The sequence below is a fragment of the Budorcas taxicolor genome, chromosome 1, assembly GCF_023091745.1.
Source record: "Budorcas taxicolor isolate Tak-1 chromosome 1, Takin1.1, whole genome shotgun sequence".
Classification (NCBI taxonomy): Eukaryota; Metazoa; Chordata; class Mammalia; order Artiodactyla; family Bovidae; genus Budorcas; species Budorcas taxicolor.
In genome coordinates this window covers 16011100-16033114 of record NC_068910.1, presented here as the reverse complement: position 1 = coordinate 16033114, position 22015 = coordinate 16011100, and the positions used below count along the sequence as shown (strand labels likewise).

At 40.7% G+C, this 22015-nt stretch overlaps 1 protein-coding gene across 1 annotated transcript; it reads right to left on the bottom strand.

Annotated features, from left to right (window-relative positions):
• Positions 1-10667: 10667 nt before the first annotated feature.
• On the bottom strand, positions 10668-12847 carry LOC128053965 (FMR1-interacting protein NUFIP2). The gene has a single exon (XM_052646485.1). It carries the CDS (start codon positions 12830-12832, stop codon positions 10766-10768), a length of 2067 nt encoding a protein of 688 aa, XP_052502445.1. The 5' UTR covers positions 12833-12847; the 3' UTR covers positions 10668-10765.
• Between the last annotated feature and the right edge of the window lie 9168 nt (positions 12848-22015).

Sequence of the window (22015 nt, the reverse complement as noted above, 5' to 3'; positions counted from 1 at the left end):
AAGTATCATTAAATACACTAACAAATTTTTCTAATGTTAAACCAATCTTACATTCTTGGCTAAATCCAACTTAGTCATGATAGTAGTGTAGAATTTAGTTTATATTGATTAAAAAGTAAATGATATTTTGTTCAGGATTCTTGTTTTGATGTACATGTGTGTAATTGGTCTGTAACTTCCTATGCACTCATTTTATGTTGATATCAAGATTATATTAAGTTTATAAAATGATGTGGGACTCATTTTTCATTTCTTTTTCGTTTTTGTAAGACTAGAATTATTTATTCAAAACTTAAATATATGTATCTTTATCTTACCTATAACCTTCAAATTTAGGTATGGAAACAGACACATATGGGGACTGACATTTGCAAAGCTGAATAATAAATCAAGATTAAAATAATTAGTGTTAACAACTCAGCCTTCCTACAGTACTCACAACATGTAACTATCAAGGAGAAAAAAGAGAAAGTTAATTATGAATTGTGAAACTCTTCTCTAATGCTTTGTTGGTGAGAATTTATGTAGAGAGGAAAGACAAATGAAAAGCTTTGAATTTGCATTGAACAGAAGAGAATTCTTATTTACAGAAGACAAATTGAAGCTGATTGACACCTTTCTCCAGACACACATTTAGCTCATTTCTTTTGCTATCAGATAGCACAGGTTGATGTGTCCTGTCATTATTTCAATTGTTGTGTTGCCATAGACACCGGCCAGTTCTCAAATCCCCTGTATCTCACACATTTCCTTCACAAAAAGTGCTGATTGAGTTCAAATACATTTATTGACCCCTCCCTCCAAAAAAAGCATACACAGAAAGGAAATGAGATGAGAATCTGACAGAGTTTCTTCCCTTTCTAAACCCCTACCCTCCAGATGCTTTTCTTAGTTAATGGATAGAGCAGCTTTCTCAATGGCACACACATATATACATTTTGCTACTCTTTCTAAACACATTCAGTGATTTTTGAAATAAAACTAAGCTGAAAAAGTAAAGGCCACATAAAAATTAATTTAAACTTTTCTGTCACAATTGTCTTAAGTAATTGCATCACTCTCTATTTGTTGAACTGGATGGTACTAGTAAGTTTCACTTTGTATTAATTTGCATTTTATAGATTAGAACTACCTTACTATATATTATCTCTCTGTCTTCCCAATACTATCTAGGGATATATACAAGATCGGTATCATTCCTATTTTACAAATGGGCACTTATACTCCCAATTGTCATGTATTTCCCAACAGGAATAAGTCCGTAGGTCACCTAATTTTTACTTAGTTAAATCTACACGCCACCATGTATTTTAAAAAGGTATTACAATTACTGAGAACTTGATTAGGTACTACTCCACTGATACAAGTAGGTCCTACTAGAAAAAGGAAAAAAAAAAATTAGACCTTTGGGAAGCAAAAGCATTTTTATGCTATTTAATATTTTTTTGCCTTTTGCCTACAACAGCAGAATGAGAAAAACATCATGAAACTGCCAATATTGCCAGTGGTAAGGTTCAGTCTACTTTAATATTGCACTATTATTTGAAACTTTTATAATCTGTTGGGTCCATTTAGACACTGCCTGTTATGGGCTGAACTGTGTGCCTCCCATCCCAAGTTCATATGTTGAAGCTCTAATCCCTGAAACCTAGAAAGTGACTATATTTGGAGGAAGACCATTTAATGAGGTGAATCAGTTACAATCAGGCTGTTAGGGTGGGTCCTAACCCAGTGTGACTAGTGTCCTTATCAGAAGAGGAGATGTGGGGACACAGAAATAGTCAGGATGTTCACGCACAGAGAAAAGGCCATATGAGGACACAGCAGGAAGGCAGCATCTGTGAGCAGGGGGAGGCCTCGGGGGAACCGAACCTGCTGACCCCTTGACAGCGGACGTCCAGCCTCCGGAGCGGGAGAAGATGATTTCTATTGTTTAGGTCATCCAGCCAGTGGTATTCAGTTCTGGCAGCCCTAGCAAACTATTACACTGGCTTAAAATCCTTGGCTCTGAGCAGGAGGAAGGATCAGTCATCAAAGAGAAGCAGGCTCTTTCAGCTACTCAGGTCACAAACTGGGGCTTTCAAAGAGTCTTCTCACAAACCGGAAAAAGAAACCCCACAAAGATTGGCATTTAACTATAAATACTCCAAGAATCAGTTCATGAATAGCATCCTCATTTTGGAAAAATGGCTCCAAATGAACTGCTCATTACCACACACTTGACTGAACCATATTATGCAAAAGCATGGCAAGGATTCAGCAGCATTTCAAGTTAACAATGAGTTATAAACAGCTCTATATTCTTTTCCTGGGCTTTTCTCCAGAAGGAATTATTTAATTTGGAATTATTTTTTTGTATTAAAATAAATGTTTAATAAAGTGGTTTTTTAAAAATAGCACATTCACAGGAAAATATATTTTAGGTGCTGTCTGCTTTAAAAAATAATTGAGGTGAAATTCATGTAACATAAAATTAACCAGATTAAGTGAACAATTCAGTGGCCTTAATTACGCTCACAATGGTGTGCAACCATCATTTCTATCTAGTTACAAACTATTTCTATCATCCCATAGTAAACCTCCTTAACCATTAAGGAATTTCTCTCCAGGACAATCTTCCCCAAGTCCCTGCGGGGGAAGTCTGATCTGTCTCTATGGATTTATCTATCCTGGATATCTCATATAAATGAAACCACACAATCTTTGTCTTTTTGTGTCTGACTTCTTTCACTTACATAATGTTTTCAGCATTCATTCGTGTCACAGCAAGTGCCAGTACCTCCTAATTTTTTATGGCTGAATAATTAATACTCCTTTGTATATATCAAGTTTAGTTTATCCATTCATTTGTTGATAGGTGTTTTGACTCTTTTCTCACTTTGGCTATTGTAAATAGTACTTCTGTAAACATATATGTTTATATGTGGTCCATTGGAAAAGGGAATTGCAAACCACTTCAATATTCTTTCCTTGAGAGTCCCATGAACAGTAGGAAAAGGCAAAAAGATATGACACTGTAAGATGAACTCCCCAGGCTGGTAGATGCCCAATATGCTACTGGAAAAAAAGAGAAGAAATAGCTCCAGAGAGAATGAAGAGGCTGAGCCAAAGTGAAAACAACGCTCAGTTGTGGATGTGAGTGGTGATGGAAGTAAAGTCTGATGCTGTAAAGAACAATATTGCATAGGAATCTGGAATGTTAGGTCCATGAATCAAGATAAATTGGAAGTGGTCAAACAGGAGATGGCAAGAATGAACATCACCATTTTAGGAATCAGTCAACTAAAATGGACCGGAATGGGTGAATTTAATTCAGATGACCATTATATCTATTACTGTGGGCAAGAATGCCTTAGAAGAAATGGAGTAGCCCTCATAGTCAACAAAGGGTCCAAAATGCAGTACTCTGGTGCAGTCTCAAACACAACAGAATGATCTCTGTTTGTTTCCAAGGCAAACCATCCAATACACAGTAATCCAAATCTATGCCACTTATGGTGGAGAAGCAGAACTTGAATGGTTCTATGAAGACCTGCAAGATGTTCTAAAGCTAACACCAAAAAAAGATGTTCTTTTCATCATAGGGGACTGGAATGCAAACTAAGAAGTCAAGAGATACCTGAAGTAACTGCCAAGTTTGGCCTTGGAGTACAAAATGAAGCAGGGCAAGGGCTACCAGAGTTTTGGCAATAGAATGAACTGGTCATAACAAACACCCTCTTCCAACAACACAAGAGATGATTCTACACATGCACATCACCAGATGGTCAATACCAAAAATCAGATTGATTATATTCTTTGCAGCCAAAGATGGAGAAGTTCTATACAGTCAGCATAAACAAGACTGGGAGCTGACTGTGGCTCAGATCATGAACTCCTTATTGCCAAATTCAACTTAAATTGAAGAAAGTAGGGAAAACCACTAGACCATTCAGGTAGGAACTAAATCAAATCCCTTACAATTATACAGTGGAGGTGTCAAATAGATTCAAGGGATTAGATCTGATAGACAGAGTGCCTGAAACTATGGATGGAGGTTCGTAACATTGTACAGGAGGCGGTGATCAAAACCATCCCCAAGAAAAAGATATGCAAAGAGGCAAAGTGGTTGTCTGAGGAGGCCTTACAAATAACAGAAAAGAAGAGAAGCAAAATGCAAAGGAGAAAAAGAAAGCTATATCCATCTGAATGCAGAGTTGCAAAGAATAGCAAGGAGAGATAAGAAAGCCTTTCTCAGTGATCAATGCAAAGAAATAGAGGAAAACAATAGAATGGGAAAGACTAGAGATCTCTTCAAGAAAATCAGAAATACCAAGGGAACATTTCATGCAAAGATGGGCTCAATAAAGGACAGATGGTATGGACCTAAGAGAAGCAGAAGATAATAAGAAGAGGTGGCAAGAATACACAGAAGAGATATACAAAAAAGATTTTAATGACCCAGATAACCACAATGGTGTGATCACTCATCTAAAGCCAGAAATTCTGGAGTGTGAAGCCAAATGGGCCTTAGGAAGCATCACTACAAACAAAGCTAGTGGAGGTGATGGAATTCCAGCTGAGCTATTTCAAATCTTAAAAGATGATGCTGTGAAAGTGCTATACTCAATATGCCAGCAAATTTGGAAAACTCAGCAGTGGCCACAGGACTGGAAAAGGTCATTTTTCATTCCAATCCCAAAGAAAGGAAATGCCACAGAATGTTCAAACTACCACACAATTGCACTCATCTCACATGCTAGCGAAGTAATTTCAAAATTCTCCAAGCTAGATTTCAACAGTACATGAATGGAGAACTTCCAGATGTACAAGCTGGATTTAGAAAAGGCAGAAGAACCAGAGATCAAATTGCCAGCATCTGTTGGATCATAAAAAAAGCAAGGGAGTTCCAGAAAAACATCTACTTCTGCTTCACTGACTATGCTAAAGCCTTTGACTGTGTGGATCACAACAAACTGTGAAAAATTCTTCAAAAGATGGGAATATCAGACCACCTGACCTGCCTCCTGAGAAATCTGTATGCAGGTCAAGAAGGAACAGTCAGAATCGGACATGGAACAACGGACAGGTTCCAAATTGGGAAAGGAGTATGTCAAGGCTGTATATTGTCACCCTGCTTATTTAACTTAAATGCAGGGTACATTATGTGAAATGCCAGGCTGGATGAAGCAAAGCTGGAATCAAGATTGCTGGGACAAATATCAATAACCTCAGATATGCAGATGACACCACTCTTATGGCAGAAAGTGAAGAGGAACTAAAGGGCCTCTTGATGAAAGTGAAAGAGGAGAGTGAAAAAGCTGGCTTAACACTCAACATCCAAAAAAAAAAAAAAAAAAAACCCACGAAGATCATGGCATCTGGTCCCATCAATTCATGGCGAATAGATGGGGAAACAGGAAACAGTGACAGATTTTCTTTTTTGGGGCTCCAAAATCATTGTGGATGGTGACTGCAGCCATGAAATTAAAAGATGCTTGCCCCTTTGAAGAAAAGTTACGACAAAACTAGACAGTATATTAAAAAGCAGAGACATTACTTTGCCAACAAAGGTCTGTATAGTCAAAGCTATGGTTTTTCCAATAGTATGTATGGACATGAGAGTTGGACCAAAAATAAACCTGAGCACTGAAAAATTGATGTTTTTGAACTGTGGTATTGGAGAAGACTCTTGAGAGTCTCTTGGACTGCAAGGAGATCAAACCAGTCAATCATAAAGGGAATTAGTCCTGAATATTCATTGGAAGGACTGATGTTGAAGCTGAAAGTCCAATACTTTGGCCACCTGATATACAGAGCCTACTCATTAGAAAAATACCCTGATGCTGGGAAAGATTGAAGGCAGGAGCAAAAGGGGATGACAGAGGACAAGATGGTTAGATGGGATCATTGACTTGATGGACGTGAGTTTGAGCAAGCTCCAGGAGTTGACGATGGACAGGGAAGCCTGGCATGGTGCAGTCCATGGGGTCACAAAGAGTCGGACTTGACCGAGCGACTGAACTGAACTGAAACATACATGTACCTGTACTTGCTTCAATGGCTGTTTTTAACTCTTACCTAGGAATTGAAGGAGGAAACAGAACAGGCTCTATCTTGAAAGCAGGACTTCATCTTGGGCTGGACTGTGGACTTTGAGCTATATGCCCAGTATCTATGGACACAACACACCATCTGGTAAACCAGGCCCCTGGAAGGAAGAGCCCCAGGGCTCTCCATCACCTAAAAGAATACCCTAATTATCTATGTAACTGAATAGAATCATACATTCTATTATGCTTATTGGGATATGACTACAGGCCTATTGATAATTGTTCACTGTTAACTAGCAAGGCTTAAGGCATATGATCACGGATTAACTTTCATTGTATCTTTCTTTTTCCTTGGTTCAGACTAGTTTCAGGGAACCTTATACACTTAAGGTATATGAGGTTTTCACAAAAACTGGTCGGGATCCTTGGCTAAGAGGAGATTCTGCCTTGGGCCTGCCGGTGTAATAAACTGCACTCCACTATCTGCATTGTCCTTCTGAGTGAGTTTGTTTCCCACAGAATGAAATTGCTCAGGCAAATGGCATTCTAAGTTTAACTTTTTGAGGAACCACTAAACCACTTGGCGGGCTACAGCTCATAGGGTCACAAAGTGTCAGACATAACTGAAAGGACCTAACACGCACATGAACTGTTTCATACAATGGCTACATCATTTTACGTTTTCAGCAACAAAATATGAATACTCCAGTTTCTCCATATCCTTCACAACCAAACCTTGTTATTTTGCATTAAAAAGAAAAAATAGCCATCATAGCGGGTGTGAAGTGGAATCCAATTGTGGTTTTGATTTGGATTTCCCTGATGGCTACTGATGTTGAGCATCTTTTCATATGCTTATCGGTCATATGTGTGTCTTCTTTGGAAAAATGTCTTTTCATATCCTTTACCCATTTTAAAGTTGGGTTGTCTATTTTTTTTTTTTTGAGCTTGCAAGACTTCTTTTTAAATATTCTGGATATTAAGCCTTTCAGATACATGATTTTCTGTAGGTTGTCTTCTCATTTTTTAAATATGTAATGCTCTTTGATGCACAAAAGTTTTTCATTTTGATGAAGTTTAAATCATCTATTTTTTTCTTCCATGTGCTTTTGGTGTCATATCTACTAATCCACTGCTAAATTCAAGGTCGTGATTATTTAATTGTATGTTTTCTTCCAAGAATTTTATGTGTTTATCCATCATATTTAGGAACTTGATTCATTTTAAGTTAGTTTTTGTATATGGAGAGAGGTAGAGGTCCAACTTTATTCTTTTGCATGCAAGAAGGCAGTTGTCCTGGCACCAACTGTGAAAGAGGCTCTTCTTTGTCCATTAAATGGAATCGGCACCCTTGTCAAAAATCAATTACACTTCTGGATAATTTCTATCCTTTTGGACCACATATTTATCTTTATGGTGGTATCACAATGTTCCGTGGCTTTGTAGTAAATTTTAGAATTGGCAAAGGAGAGTCTTTCAACTTTTTTCTTTTTTCTTCAGTTTGTTCTGGCTACTCAGAGGCCCCTGCAATGCCATAGGAATTTGAAGGTAAGCCTTTCAATTTCAACAAAAAATAGCTGTTGGAATTTTGATAGAGATTACTGTAGATTGCTTTGTGTTATTGACATCATACGAATATTAATTCTTGTGGTGGAGAGAGGGAGACTTGGATGATGTGGGATAGCTGACTTGGAATGCAGTTTCCAATTATGGTTTTTATGGAAGTCATAATAGGATGGTAGAGTTATCCATATCAGAGATGTGAGAAATATTTTTGGATGTATAACAATGATGTGTTATTATAATACATCATTGGGCTTTTATAAAAACTTAAAGAAGCAAAATGAAAGGACTGATCTTGGCTTACTTTTTAAGATTTATATCAAGTCACCTCTTTCTAAGTTGACTAAAGACTCTAGTCATGTTTTCATAGTGTCTAAGAGCTGCCTCTTAGAGGCATTGGAGATGGCTTTGCTTTTCGTTCCTCCAACAGATATTTATCAAGCAATGCAGGCTGCTGGGTTCTCAGTGGTGGACATGGGAGGCATGGTGCCTGCTCTCGAGAAACTGAAAGTCTTGTGAGAGAACAGCTGATTAAACAATCATGCTATCGACTATAAAGATCAAACTCACATCTCCTGCATTGCAGGCAGATTCTTTACCATCTGAGCCACCAGGGAAGGCCAATAAAGAGAAGTAAGAACCTCAACAGCTGAAACACATGCCACAAACCCTCTACTCCATTAGAAAGCAGAAGGCATTTTGCTTACTGAGCTCATACCTCCTACTTTACAGGCATAGAAACAGCGCAGAGAAGGAAAGGTACTCACTTTTGTTAGTAACTAAACCAGGATTAAAAGTCTTATTCTTTCTTATTTCTGTATTCAGCATTAAAAAAATTCTGCTATTGCTATCTTTCTTGGTTGGAAAACCTGACCTTTGCTTTTGATCTCTTCTTTTACTCACATTTTGATTGTTAGGAACCAGAGAATAGTACTGGCAAATTGTGTAGGCTCTTCACTATGCTGGCTTCCCACAGTGCTCTCAAGGCAGCCAGCCCTCCCTGGTTTGATCAGTGGGTGGGACACTCCTTATCTGAACCAGCTCCCGGGATGAAGTCTGGAATAGTTGAATGATGCAAAAATGCTTCCAGCAGGCACTGGGTCACTTCAACCCCACTCCTTTCTTCTCAGACCAATCTGAAACCTGACACCCTCAGATTCACTTATAAACTCAGCCTCTCGCTAAACCACAACTGAATTTGAAACTTGGCAAATTTTTATGGCTTAACTGTTGGTTATGTGATGACATAAAGAAAACCATATTTTAGTTTCCATCATGCTTTGGGTCCAGACCACACTGCAACTGGTAGTCCGTTGGATTTTTATTTCCTGTGACATGAGTAGGATGAGCAGAGACATGACTAGTTTTATATGTTAAAAAAAGGAGAGCCACCAGCAGATCAGAGCTTCAGTTCAGTTCAGTCACTCAGTCCTGTCCAACTCTTTGCAACCCTATGAACCGCAGCACACCAGGCCTCCCTGTCCATCACCAACTTCTGGAGTTTACCCAAACTCACATCCATTCAGTTGGTGATACCATCTAATCATCTCATCCTCTGTCGTCCCCTTCTCCTCCTGCCCTCAATCTTTCCCATCATCAGGGTCTTTTCAAATGAGTCAGCTCTTTGCCTCAGGTGGCCAAAGTATTGGAGTTTCATCTTCAACATCAGTTCTTCCAATGAACACCCAGGACTGATCTCCTTTAGGATGGACTGGTTGGTCTCCTTGCAGTCCAAGGGACTCTCAAGCGTCTTCTCCAACACCACAGTTCAAAAGCATCAATTCTTTGGCACTCAGCTTTCTTTATCATCCAACTCACACATCCATACATGACTGCTGGAAAAACCATAGCCTTGACTAGATGGCCCTTTGTTGACAAAGTAATTTCTCTGCTTTTTAATATGCTGTCTAGGTTGGTCATAACTTTCCTTCCAAGAAGTAAGCATCTTTTAATTTCTTTTTTTTTTCTAGTAATAAAATATATTTATTAAGATATAATTAGAAGCTAATAAGCTCAGAAGTATAGTTTGCATGAAAACACACCTTCTATAGGCAGGGTTTATTACCTCCTCACTGGCTAAAAAACATGAAGCTTTAGTTTTCATGGACTTTTTTCTTCCCCTTTTAGATTTCTGAGAAATTAAAAAGAATTTACAGAAAGGTACAGAAGTTTCTCTTCAGATGTTTGATGAAAAACAAGAAAAATAGCACATTTAGTGTTAGTGACAGAGAGCAAGTCTGGAGCACCTACAGTTGAAAAGCAGAATACATTTTTGCTCCCACTTACACAGTTATGTTAGAACATGGGTACAGGAGGATTTTTCCAGATTAAATATCTAAAGCCAATTGTTTGTTCTGTAACTTTTGTTTAAATGACACTCATGAAGTTTTTAAAGTCCAATAGGTAACCAAAGCCAAGTGAAACTATGTACCACCAACTATTTCAGAACTGTAGAACTTCAATGCCCTCCCCTATCCCCCCACCCCACAAAAAGATAAAAGGAAACAAAGAAAATATTTCCCAACACCCCACAGAGGCTGCTTATTCCTGGCAAGACATGCAAATCATATTCGCTAAAAAAAAAAAAAAAAGAAATATATAGAGACCCCTGCAAACTTCAAGGCATTTTATCCAGCATTCTCGCAGGGTTCAAAGTATAACCAAAAGATCAAGGGAGGAGTGGGGGAAAATGTTGAATCATTCTGGGTTCCCCGATATTAGTGTATACTTTAGTCACAGAACAAGATACAGAGATCTTTTAAAGTGGATTTGCCTTTCCAGTGGGTCATTAGTTGCCCAAGGTGATGACAGCAGGAACTTTAGAACCACGCTTGTTAATAAGTCCATATTCATTAATCACTTGCATTCACACTTAAAAACAAAAACTAAAAACAAAACAAAACTATTCAGTACCGGAGATTAAATAACCATGTGTAGTCTCTTGAAATAAATTTGTTTCCTTAAGAAGTCTAATTACTTTCAGTTGCCTTTTTTAAAATAACTATATATATATAATGTATATATATATATATATATTTGTATATATTATCCTGTGATTCTACTTATGGTTCCTCTGCTGCGTTGAAGATCTAGGAGCATAAAAGCCTTGTGTCCCCCATGAACGGTGGCTCTAATGCTGCAGAAAGGTTACAAATAGGCAGTCTGGTCCTTCATTGATCTGGACTATCCATGGCTTCATTGTAAGTGATTATCCTTTTGGGATCTTGCTTCTGCAAATTCCAAACAGATTCCATTTCTTTAGTGTGATATACAATAGCAGCCCTCAGGTCAAAAGAACCCCAGCTATCATTCCTTTCTAGGCCTCTCTGGTATCTCTGTTCTTTGGCGGAGCCTAACAAAGTGTTTGTAGGAGACGCCAGAGGATTTTGATTTTCTATCTCATAGTCCTTTGAGAGAAACACTAAAGCACCTTGACTACTGGTGTCTGCTTTTTGCAGGTCACCTATATGACTGGGTTCCAAGGATAAGGCTCCACTCTCACTAGTAGTCCCAGATTTTAGAATGCTACCCAGAACTTGAGGACTAGTCCGTTTTTCCAGCTCATATGCCTTGGGAAACACAGGATGCTCAGTTCCTGAGGGGATTATTTCAGCACCCTGTGAAACCAAAGTGGTAGGATATTCCCCTTGAAATGTCACCTCCATCACTTTATGATCTGATGAATTCCCAGTAACAGTTTCAGGGCCAGCACTGGCTTCATTGATAAATGATAAACCCCACTGATTCTGGAAGATATCTCCCAGGTTTTGCTGATCTGTCTGAGAGGGTAGATCCACTTGTGCTGTGCTCAACAGCACAGTTTGCATATTTGAAGGGTAGATAAAAAGGCCGGACTTAATTTGTTCAACAGCTGCTGAAGTCAGACTCATGTCTTGGAGGACTGAATCAGTCCCAGAAGAGATGGGTGTTAGAGTATTAGCAGCAGTAGTTAGCAGTGGCTGACCCCCTGGAGAATACACACTTGCATCAGTCCCTGCTATAACTGGCCCATTAGAAAAGCTGGCCGAAGTAACAGATTTCAGCGCTGACATAGGGACCTGGGATAATCGACTTGAAGCTTGGGTCTGAGTTTCCCCAGTAGATGATGAGGAGGATGAAGATGAAGATGGTGACACAGAAGAGTTCTGTACAGTTTTGTTGAGGTTTTCCTTAACTTTGCTTGCATAACTTATTTTAGGAACGATTTTAGCACTGCTATTGTCCACTGGAAAAACTGGGGGTGGTTTAAACAGGGTCCACGAGTCCTCTTTGGAGGCAACAGCAGAAGTATGCTTTCCTTTGGGCCGATCATCAAACTTTTTGCTGCTCACACCAGGCTTAATATCAGAGCTTTTCCGAAGCATATCACCCACAGCAGGTTTTCCTCGACTTGTTCCTCCAGGCCCAGTTTCATACTTCCAAATAGGCTTTGAACCATCTACTCGACTTCCCTTTTGTTCACTGTAGTCAGGCTTGAAAGTTTCAAGTCCCTGTTTTAAGGTTGGGACATTGGTCTCTTGTTGCATTATTTTGTCCTGCACTAAATTAAGGTTTTCACAACCCTTGGCACTATTGCGCCTAGCTTTCCTTTTTTTAGGAGTGGTATATCCGCTCTCAGATCCACTACCATCATTATCTGCTCCTTTGCCCATATAACCATTAGTAATATAGCCAGAATTATTTGTTACAACACCATTTGGAATTGCTACAGTATCAGTCTTGTCTATAGATTGGTTCTCTCCAGATTTATTTTCATAAGACTTCCCATTCTTTTTGTCCATACTGTTTTTCTGAATAAAATTCCTGGTTTTAATTCCTGCTTTCCCAAAGGTGCTGGACTTTACAGTCTGCTTCAGATTAGTGTCTACAACTTGTTGGTTGCCATTGAGGACCCTGGAAATAGGGTTGGTAGCTTCCTCAGAACCCAGGCTCTTTAAAGATATTTCTCTTTCTCCAGCATTACCATTTAGTTCACCATAGCCTGTTTTCTTCTTCGGCGTTTCCTGGTGCTGCTGGAGGGCGTGTTTCTGCTCATGTTTCAGCGGCTTTGGCTGGGCCTTGGGGCTGCCCTCGGCTCCATGCTGCAGGTATTGGTGAGGCTGCTGGTGATGGTGGTGGTGATGGTGGTTGTGGCTGTGATTGTAGAAATAATAATGGTGATGGTGGTGCGGCTGCTGCTGCTGCTGCTGCTGGGGGTGATGGTGCTGAGACTGTGGCTGGCCGGGCTTCTCCTCCATTGAAAGCGGCTGAGACTCTCTGGCTGAGGCTGCGGGCTGCTGCACTGTCAGGATCTGAGCGCATCTTTTAATTTCATCGCTGAAATCACCATCTGCAGTGATTTTGGAGCCCCCCCAAAATAAAGTCAGCCACTGTTTCCATTGTTTCCCCATCTATTTCCCATGAAGTGATGGGACCAGATGCCATGATCTTAGATTTCTGAATGTTGAGCTTTAAGCCAACTTTTTCACTCTCCTCTTTCACTTTCATCAAGAGGCTTCTTAGTTCCTTTTCACTTTCTGCCATAAGGGTGGTATCATCTGCATATCTGAGGTTATTGATATTTCTCCCAGCAATCTTGATTCCAGCTTGTGCTTCTTCCAGCCCAGCGTTTCTCATGGTGTAGTATGCATAGAAGTTAAATAAGTAGGGTGACAATATACAGCCTTGACGTACACCTTTTCCTGTTTGGAACCAGTCTGTTGTTCCATGTCCAGTTCTAACTGTTGCTTCCTGACCTGCAGATAGGTTTCTCAAGAGGCAGGTCAGGTGCTCTAGTATTCCCATGGCTTTCAGAATTTTCCACAGTTTGTTATGGTCCACACAGTTAAAGGCTTTGGCATAGCCAATAAAGCAAAAATAGATGTTTTTCTGGAACTCTCTTGCTTTTTCCATGATCCAGCAGATGTTAGCAATTTGATCTCTAGTTTCTCTGCCTTTTCTAAAACCAGCTTGAACATCTGGAAGTTCACGGTTCATGTATTGCTGAAGCTTGGCTTGGGGAATTCTGAACATTACTAGCATGTGAGATGAGTGCAATTGTGTGGTAGTCTGAGCATTTTTGGCATTGCCTTTCTTTGGGATTGGAATGAGAACGGACCTTTTTCAGTTCCTGTGGCCACTGCTGAGTTTTCCAAATTTGCCGACATATTTAGTGCAGCACTTTCACAGTATCATCTTTTAGGATTCGAAATAGCTCAACTGGAATTCCATCACCTCCACTAGCTTTGTTTGTAGTGATGCTTCCTAAGGCCCACTTGACTTCACATTCCAGGATGTCTGGCTCTAGGTGAGTGATCACACCATCGTGATTATCTGGGTCATGAAGATGTTTTTTGTATAGTTCTTCTGTGTATTCTTGCCACCTCTTAATATCTTCTGCTTCTGTTTAGTCCATACTATTTCTGTCTTTTATCGGGCTTGAGGGGTCTCAAAAGATTTTTCTCAGAGGTCAAACAAGTTGATCATCTTCCTTTCACACCTCTTATTATTTCTTTTTATCCATCTCAGACTTCTCCAGTAGCTCCGAGGTCTCCATGGATTGGTTCTGAGGATTCTCACCTCACATGTGGAATTCAGGTGTGCTCCTTGGAGGCTTGAGGACTCCCAAGCCACTGCCCAGAATACTGTTTGCTCCAGAATCTTCTGCTCCTTTCAGAATCAGAAACATGCCATCATCTTCTAAAGTAAGCTGTGCAGTTGAAAAGACACACCCAAATGGCCACATACACCTGCTCTTTGTGACACTCTTACTCACACTGCTGCCATCAAATCAGCATTTGCTATATCTATCTGAAGTTAGAAGAGATATGGCTTGAGCTGAGCTCCTGGGCCTACTGACTTCTGCTGCTGCTTCAGATCCAATTCAGGTGTCAGAGTCTCCTCAAGGGAGGGCACGCTTTCCCTCTGAGTTAGGAAGCAGTGCTCTTTGCTGGATCACTGGGTCTCAGAGTTATAGCTTTCTAGATCCCCTCCCACTGTCTGTCCACCACAAGGAAAGATGACTGCATGGAGCAGGTTCTGGTTTGGCTGTGGTTTGGACCTACACTGAAGACTTTCTTCCACTTAATTCCTTGTACAGAGGTCACACACATGTCCTTTCCCATTTTTATGATATTTCCTCCTGCTGCTGCTAAGTTGCTTCAGTCGTGTCCGACTCTGTGCAACACCATAGATGGCAGCTAACCAGGCTCCCCCGTCCCTGGGATTCTCCAGGCAAGAACACTGGAGTGGGTTGCCATTTCCTTCTCCAATGTGTGAAAGTGAAAAGTGAAAGTGAAGTCGCTCAGTCGTGTCTGACTCTTCGTGACCCCATGGACTGCAGCCTACCAGACTCCTCCCTCCATGGGATTTTCCAGGCAAGAGCACTGGAGTGGAGCACCATTGCCTTCTCTGATATTTCCTCCTAAGACCCTCCTAGTCCCATCTTCCCATCTCTATTGTTTTGTTCAGTTCCCTGAACTGGACCAGGCCATAAAAAGTGGACTGAACTTGGATCCTAGAGAGAAGGATGATCAGACTTGGTTTAAAACTGTCCTGTCTTTGTTGCACCACTTAGCTAGCAAATACTCAGTGCAAAGGACACACATGCAGGACTCAGTGAATGGACATAGCTTCCTCCATGTTATAGAGATTCCCCTTGAAAGTGGAAGCTTTAGCAATGTACCTGGAGTGAGAAGTCTGCATTGGGAAGAACCCTGATCTCTGGGTTCACTGTCTTTTATCACTTGGCTCAGAGTAGGGTCATGTCAGCTGTGAAATTTCCACTCTTACCATATAAGGAAACCCCTTTGTATCAGTTACCTATGTACCTGATATATTTATCACTGTGCCATCGGGCCCACAGTAGGTCAACTGTGTCCTATTTTAAACCTAGGCTACCTGGTAAGTTTCAATAGCTCTGAACTCAAAGGACCAGGGCCTTAGTTCCAGCCTGAGCAGGATTTTCTGGTTGCAAACAACAAAATCATCATTTCTGGTTAATTTAAGCAAAACACAAAGCAAAAATAAACCAAGATTCAGTGGAAAGATATCAGATAGTTTGAGAGAAAACTAGACAGGTCCTGCAATCTCAGGGTCTGGAACCAGTGAATGTTAGGGGGTGCTTTGGAATAATTACACTTCAACTTTTTTCTATCCTCTTGTTTTTCAGTTCATGATTCAGATTCTAAACAGATCATCTAACTGAGTCACAACTGTGTCTGGGCTAGGTGGGCTCTATCTGACACTCTACCAAGACTGCTTTCAATGGGTCCTGCAAATTCAAAGGAAGGTCAGGGTGCTGTTATTTAACGAAGCAAGAATGCTCATTGGGCAAGACCCCAGACATCCATATGGTCCCTTTCTTCCCAGGTAACTATGAGCGCAAATGAATGAGCAGGCCTGGAAATTAGGTACCATTCCCTCCTCAGCAGCTTGCTCTAAGCATCACTGTGTTGGGAGAGGGGTAGCCAGATTCCACTTTCCTTTAGGGCTGGAGCCCAGGATTTGGTCAAAATATGCTATTTTCATCACATTCTTCTAGATTAGATTACATTTTATAAACGCAGTCCTTTATTTATTATAAGTTTGAAATATAAAACTAATATGTTAAATTTTATTTTCAGGGTTATTGTTGTTGTTTAGTCACTAAGTTGTCTCTGACTCTATGACCCCATGGACTGGAGCCCACCAGGGTCCTCTGTCCATGGGATTTCCTGGGCAAGAATACTGGAGAGGGTTATAATATCCTTCAAAGCTGCAGTAAGTTTTTCCCCCCAACACCAGATTGAAACACTAGAACATGTCAGAAAGAAAACTTCCTAAACTTAGGAATGTCTAGAGAAACAGCTATGCACAAAATGTATTAGAGAAGGCACTGGAGCAATACAATTTTAAATCAGATACAAAGGTAAAGTGGGGACTTACTGGTGCTCCAGAGGTTAAGAATCTGCCTGCCAATGCAGGAGACACGGGTTTGATCCCTGGTCCTGGAAGATTCCCACATGCTGCCGGGCAAGTAAGCCCATCCATCACAACTACTGAGCCCACACTCTGGAGCTTGATTGCTGCAAGTACCAAAGCCCACATACCCCAGTGCCTGCGCTCTACAATAAGAGGAGCCATCAGAATGTGGATCCTGTGCACTGCAACTAGAGAGCAGCCCCTGCTCACCGCAAGTAGATACAGTCCACACAGAGCAACAAAGAACCAGCACAGCCAAAAAAAATAATAAAATTTTTTAAGAGGCAAAATGAACATGGTAAATGTAGAAAGTACGATCTATTCACGGAGAAGGCAATGGCTGGTGGCTCAGATGGTAAAGCGTCTGTCTACACTGTGGGAGACCTGGGTTCAATCCCTGGGTTGGGAAGATACGCTGGAGAAAGAAATGGCAACCTACTCCAGCACTATTGCCTGGAAAATTCCATGGACAGAGGAGCTTGGTAGGCTACAGTCCATGGGGTCGCAAAGAGTCGGACACGACTAAGTGACTTCACTTTCACTTTTCCAGTACTCTTGCCTGGGAAATCCCATGGACGGAGGAGCCTCGTAGGCTACAGTCCACGGGCGTCGCTAAGAGTCGGACACAACTGAGCGACTTCACTTTCACTTTTCATTTTCATGCATTGGAGAAGGAAATGGCAACCCACTCCAGTGTTCTTGCCTGGAGAATCCCAGGGACAGAGGAACCTGGTGGGCTTCCGCCTATGGGGTCACACAGAGTCAGACACGACTGATGCAGCTTAGCAGCAGCAGCAGCAGCAGGATCTATTCATTATAACTCTTGAGTCTCCAGATGAACTGTTTATTCATGTATTCATTCTTTAATTGTTTATCAGATTATCTGTGCTGAGCACTGGGCTGGGGACAGTCCCTACCCACATGGAGTCTGCACTCTAATGGGGATCCTCACATCCCAGTGTTATGTTAATTCAGAAGGAAAGTAACAGTTTGAAGATTTGAATATTTCAAATATCCAAGGCATAAAATTATGCCAAAATTTACTCGAGAGACCAAAAGAAGAATTCACACTTTGCATTTGGAAATTAATAGACAGTATTTACTCTTCTCCCTTCATCCTACCTGTAACATACATGCCCATTTCCCTTAATTTTCTTTCTTTCTCTTTAAAATAAAACAGATAAATTATTGAGAGGAAAGGTCCTCTTTGGATATTGGCCTGTTTCCCTCAGTGTATAGTGAATAATTCTTTCAAGAAAAGATATTGGTGCATGAAACAAACCAGGTGTTTCTCAATACTTGACAGAACATATTTGTGTTTAGGGTTTTGTTTTTTCTTGAAATGTAAGTTGGCTGTCAAATGCTCCCTGAGGTTCAAAAAGAAGTATCAGGAAGCTTCTGGAGCTACTTGGAGCAGTATCTCTAGATAAGCAAGACTGGAGATGCGTAAGCCTCCTATTCCTTGGTCCTACACTGAACTCACCACAGATGGGGCTACATCCCCGGGAAGCACAACTCTGGGAGGACAGAGATCCCCTCTAACATGGTCTTGTTAGCATCTCCAGCACTGAGAATGGCTGGTAGGGCTGGCACTCAGCATATGTTTGTTAAATAAATAAATAAACATAAAAAAGGTTCTTACAGCAAAAGAAGAGAAATTTTAATCTCTCAAAATTTCTACTCAGATGAATTTTTACAACTATTTTGATTGGTTGTTTTAAATTTTCACTTGATATACCAGAGATCTAAGGCCTAATAAAAGTAGACAAGTAGCACCAGGTGCTTCTATGATTACATGTGAAATAATGGGTTGGCCAAAAAGTTAATCCAAATTTTTCTGTTAGACTGTATAAAAACCTGAACAAACTTTCAGTTCAGTTACTCAGTTGTGTCCGACTTTTTGCAGCCCCGTGGACTGCAGCACACTGGGCCTCCCTGTCCTTCACCAACTCCTAAGCCTGCTCAAACTCATGTCCATTGAGTCGGTGATGCCATCCAACTATCTCATCCTCTATTGTCCCCTTCTCCTCCTGCCTCCTATCTTTTCCAGCATCAGGGTCTTCACAAATGAGTCAGTTTTTCACATCAGGTGGTCAAAGGATTGGAGTTTCAGCTTCAACATCAGTCCTTCCAATGAATATTCAGGACTGATTTCCTTTAGGATGGACTGGTTGGATCTCCTTGCAGTCCAAGGGACTCTTTAGAGTCTTCTCCAACACCACAGATCAAAAGCATCAATTCTTCAGTGCTCAGCTTTCTTATAGTCCAACTCTCACATCCATACATGACCACTTGAAAAACCATAGCCTTGACTAGATGGACCTTTGTTGATAAAATAATGTCTCTGCTTTTTAATAAGCTGTTTAGGTTGGTCATAACCCTCCTTCCAAGGAGTAAGTGTCTTTTAATTTCATGGCTGCAGTCACCATCTGCAGTGATTTTGGAGCCCCCCAAAATAAAGTCTCTCACTGTTTCCCCATCTATTTGCCATGAAGTGATGGGACTGGATGCCATGATCTTAGTTTTTTGAATGTTGAGCTTTAAGCCAACTTTTTCTCTCTCCTCTTTCACTTTCATCAGGAGATTCTTTAGTTCTTTACTTTCTGCTATAAGAGTGGTGTCATCTGCATATCTAAGGTTATTGATATTTCTCCCGGAAATTTTGCTTCCAGCTTGTGCTTCATCCAGCCCAGCATTTCTCATTATATACTCTACATATACAAACTTTAGGGCCAACCAACGGAGGAGGCAATGGCACCCCACTTCAGTATTCTTGCTTGGAAAATCCCATGGACGGAGGAGCCTGGTAGGTTTCAGTCCATGGGGTCGCTAAGAGTTGGACAAGACTGAAGTGACTTGGCGGCAGCAGCAGCAGCAGCAGCAGGGCCAACCAATAAAAATCCAGGGAATGTTACTCATTGTTCTATGGTGATTTACATGGGGAAGGAAATCCAAAAGAGAGGGAATATGGATAAGAATCTACCTGCCAGTGCAGGGGACACAGGTTTGATCCCTGTGCAGGAAGATTCCATATGTCATGGAGTGACTAAGCCCATGCATCACAATCACCGAGCATATATGTCTAAACTATAGAAGCCTCTGCACCCTAGAGCCTGTGCTCTGCAACAAGAGAAGCCATCACAATGAGAAACCCACACACTGCAACAAAGACCCAGTGCAACCAATAAATAAATAAACAAACAAAAAAGAGGGAAGACGTGTATTTGTATAGCTAACTCCCTTTGCTGCACAATAGCAACTAACACTATAGTAAAGCAACTAAACTTCAATAAAAATTTTAAAATATTTAAACAGTAAAAATCACTGCCTATTTGGTGAATGTTCTGACTTAATTACAAATTCTTTATTATGAGCTATATTCTGACTTATGTAAGACAATTTGATTTCCATATGTGTATACTTGGATATTATTATTTTTGGATAATTTTTGGTTATTTCAAACAGTTTAGTAATTAACAAAAGTTTCTGCATCTAGTGAACTTAAGGGAGGTTTTCTTATATTGGTGATGGCAAATGAAATTCATTTCACTTGCCAAATTTAATTGATTCATTTGCCTGAAGTGGCAGATGGAGAGGATTCTGAGGCCAACCCTGAATCCTGTAGAGAAACTATCACACCTAATCACTTATCAATGTCTTCCTTGGCTGACAGAAGCAGAAGACATATACTACATAATTACCAAACTTGTTCTATAAACTATAATGCAAAATCAGAAGGACTTCTTCTGTGACTAGAGACTGAATGCAGTCTAGGTTTGCAAACCAGGGGAGGGATTAGCAAATATATCAGCATAGTTTTGAGGCAGGAGGCAGATGGGTCCCACCCAAAGTATAGCAATTGGAGATTCATTCCCTATTGATGTTGGTGGCTTAGATAACAAATATGCCTGCAATGCAGGAGACCCCAGTTTGATACCTGAGTCAGGAAGATCCCTAGAGAAGGGACTAGCAACTCACTCCAGTATTCTTGCCTGGAAAATTCCATGGGTAGAGGACTCTGGCCGGCTACTGTCCATAGGGTCCCAAAGAGTTGGACACATTCGAGTGACTAACACATTCGCTTTTCCCTATTGACTAAAACTCCAAGACAAGAATAGCAGGTCTATTAAGGGAGAAGGTTGGGCCTTGCCCAGACCACATATTTCATGTTCTCAATATTAAGAGACCTCCCTGACCACACATGCATAGAAAAGAATCCTTGGTGGCCCAAAGGGAGTGATGCCAAGGGATGTTCCCTATCCAGATGTTATCTTGGCTAAGAGATGCATGCACACACATGGGAGGATCCTGAGATATTCCAAATATGGACTAAGAGCCAGGCAAATAAAAATGATTGGCCAAAGGAAACCTGGAAGAAATACCCCATAAAAGTAATTCAAACTGCCATGAGGGTGTGACTCACGGACTCTCCCTCTGAGTCTGCCCATGTGTCTCCTCACATGTAGTGTACTCTAGTCCTCTTAATAAAGACTTGTTTCACTACTTTCTGTCTTTGTGGAAATTCTTTTCTGCAAAACCAAAGGCCAGGGTCCTTGTCACTGACCACTAGTCCAGCGGCTAGAATCTGGTGCTTTCACTGCTGCAACCCAGCCTCCCTCTCTGGCTGGGAACCCAAGCCCCACTCCAAGCCACTGCAGGCTGTGGTCACCCAAGATCAGTTCCATCCTGAAGGAGAGTCATCTGTTATTTCAATGGCAAATAGCCTGAAATAGAATTATTGTGGGAGTTTGTTTCCTTAATAGAAAGATGAAGACCTAACTGAACACAAAGTTGTGAGTCTAAAGAGTCTGCTGAACCTAGAGAAAGGTTAATAAACCTGATGAGGGGAAAAAAACAGCCCAGGGATTGGTGGCAAATATCCATGGTTCAGTGGCTAGTCATCAGCTGTATGCCTTTGGGTATCACAGCCTCTCCCCCTGGGACTGTCTTCATCTCTAAGATAAGGGTAATAATTCCTGCTCTGGGGTTGATAACAGCTGTGTGTGTGTGTATTAATTAAAAGGGCCTGACACAGAGAACAACTGAAATAATAGTCTTTTCTGCATCAGAGTATAAATTGATGGATTTCTTCAAAAATTATTCTTTCATACAGTGTGTTAACATGTTTTGGGGACAGATTCTGTTCTAAAAGATCAATGAGTGCATCAGCTATTGATTACTTTGTAGATATTTAAATAAAGCAAGATAACTCCCATGCGATAGTTGGCATGCACTTTATCTGGCAACTCTATGTAAAAGGGGAATCTGTAAGGAAGATTAATTACCAGTGAATCTGAATCTACTCATTTTTATCCTTAAGACATGATATAAGCTGCCCATTGATGCTTCCACTGTCCAGTTCTATCAGTTTTAGCTGCTGTATGAGTAAAGTATACAGATGAGAAGAAATTATTCAGAACAGATGCATAGCTCAGAAAACAGACAACTCTGGGTTCGGGGAAAGATGGTGTTTTCGGCAC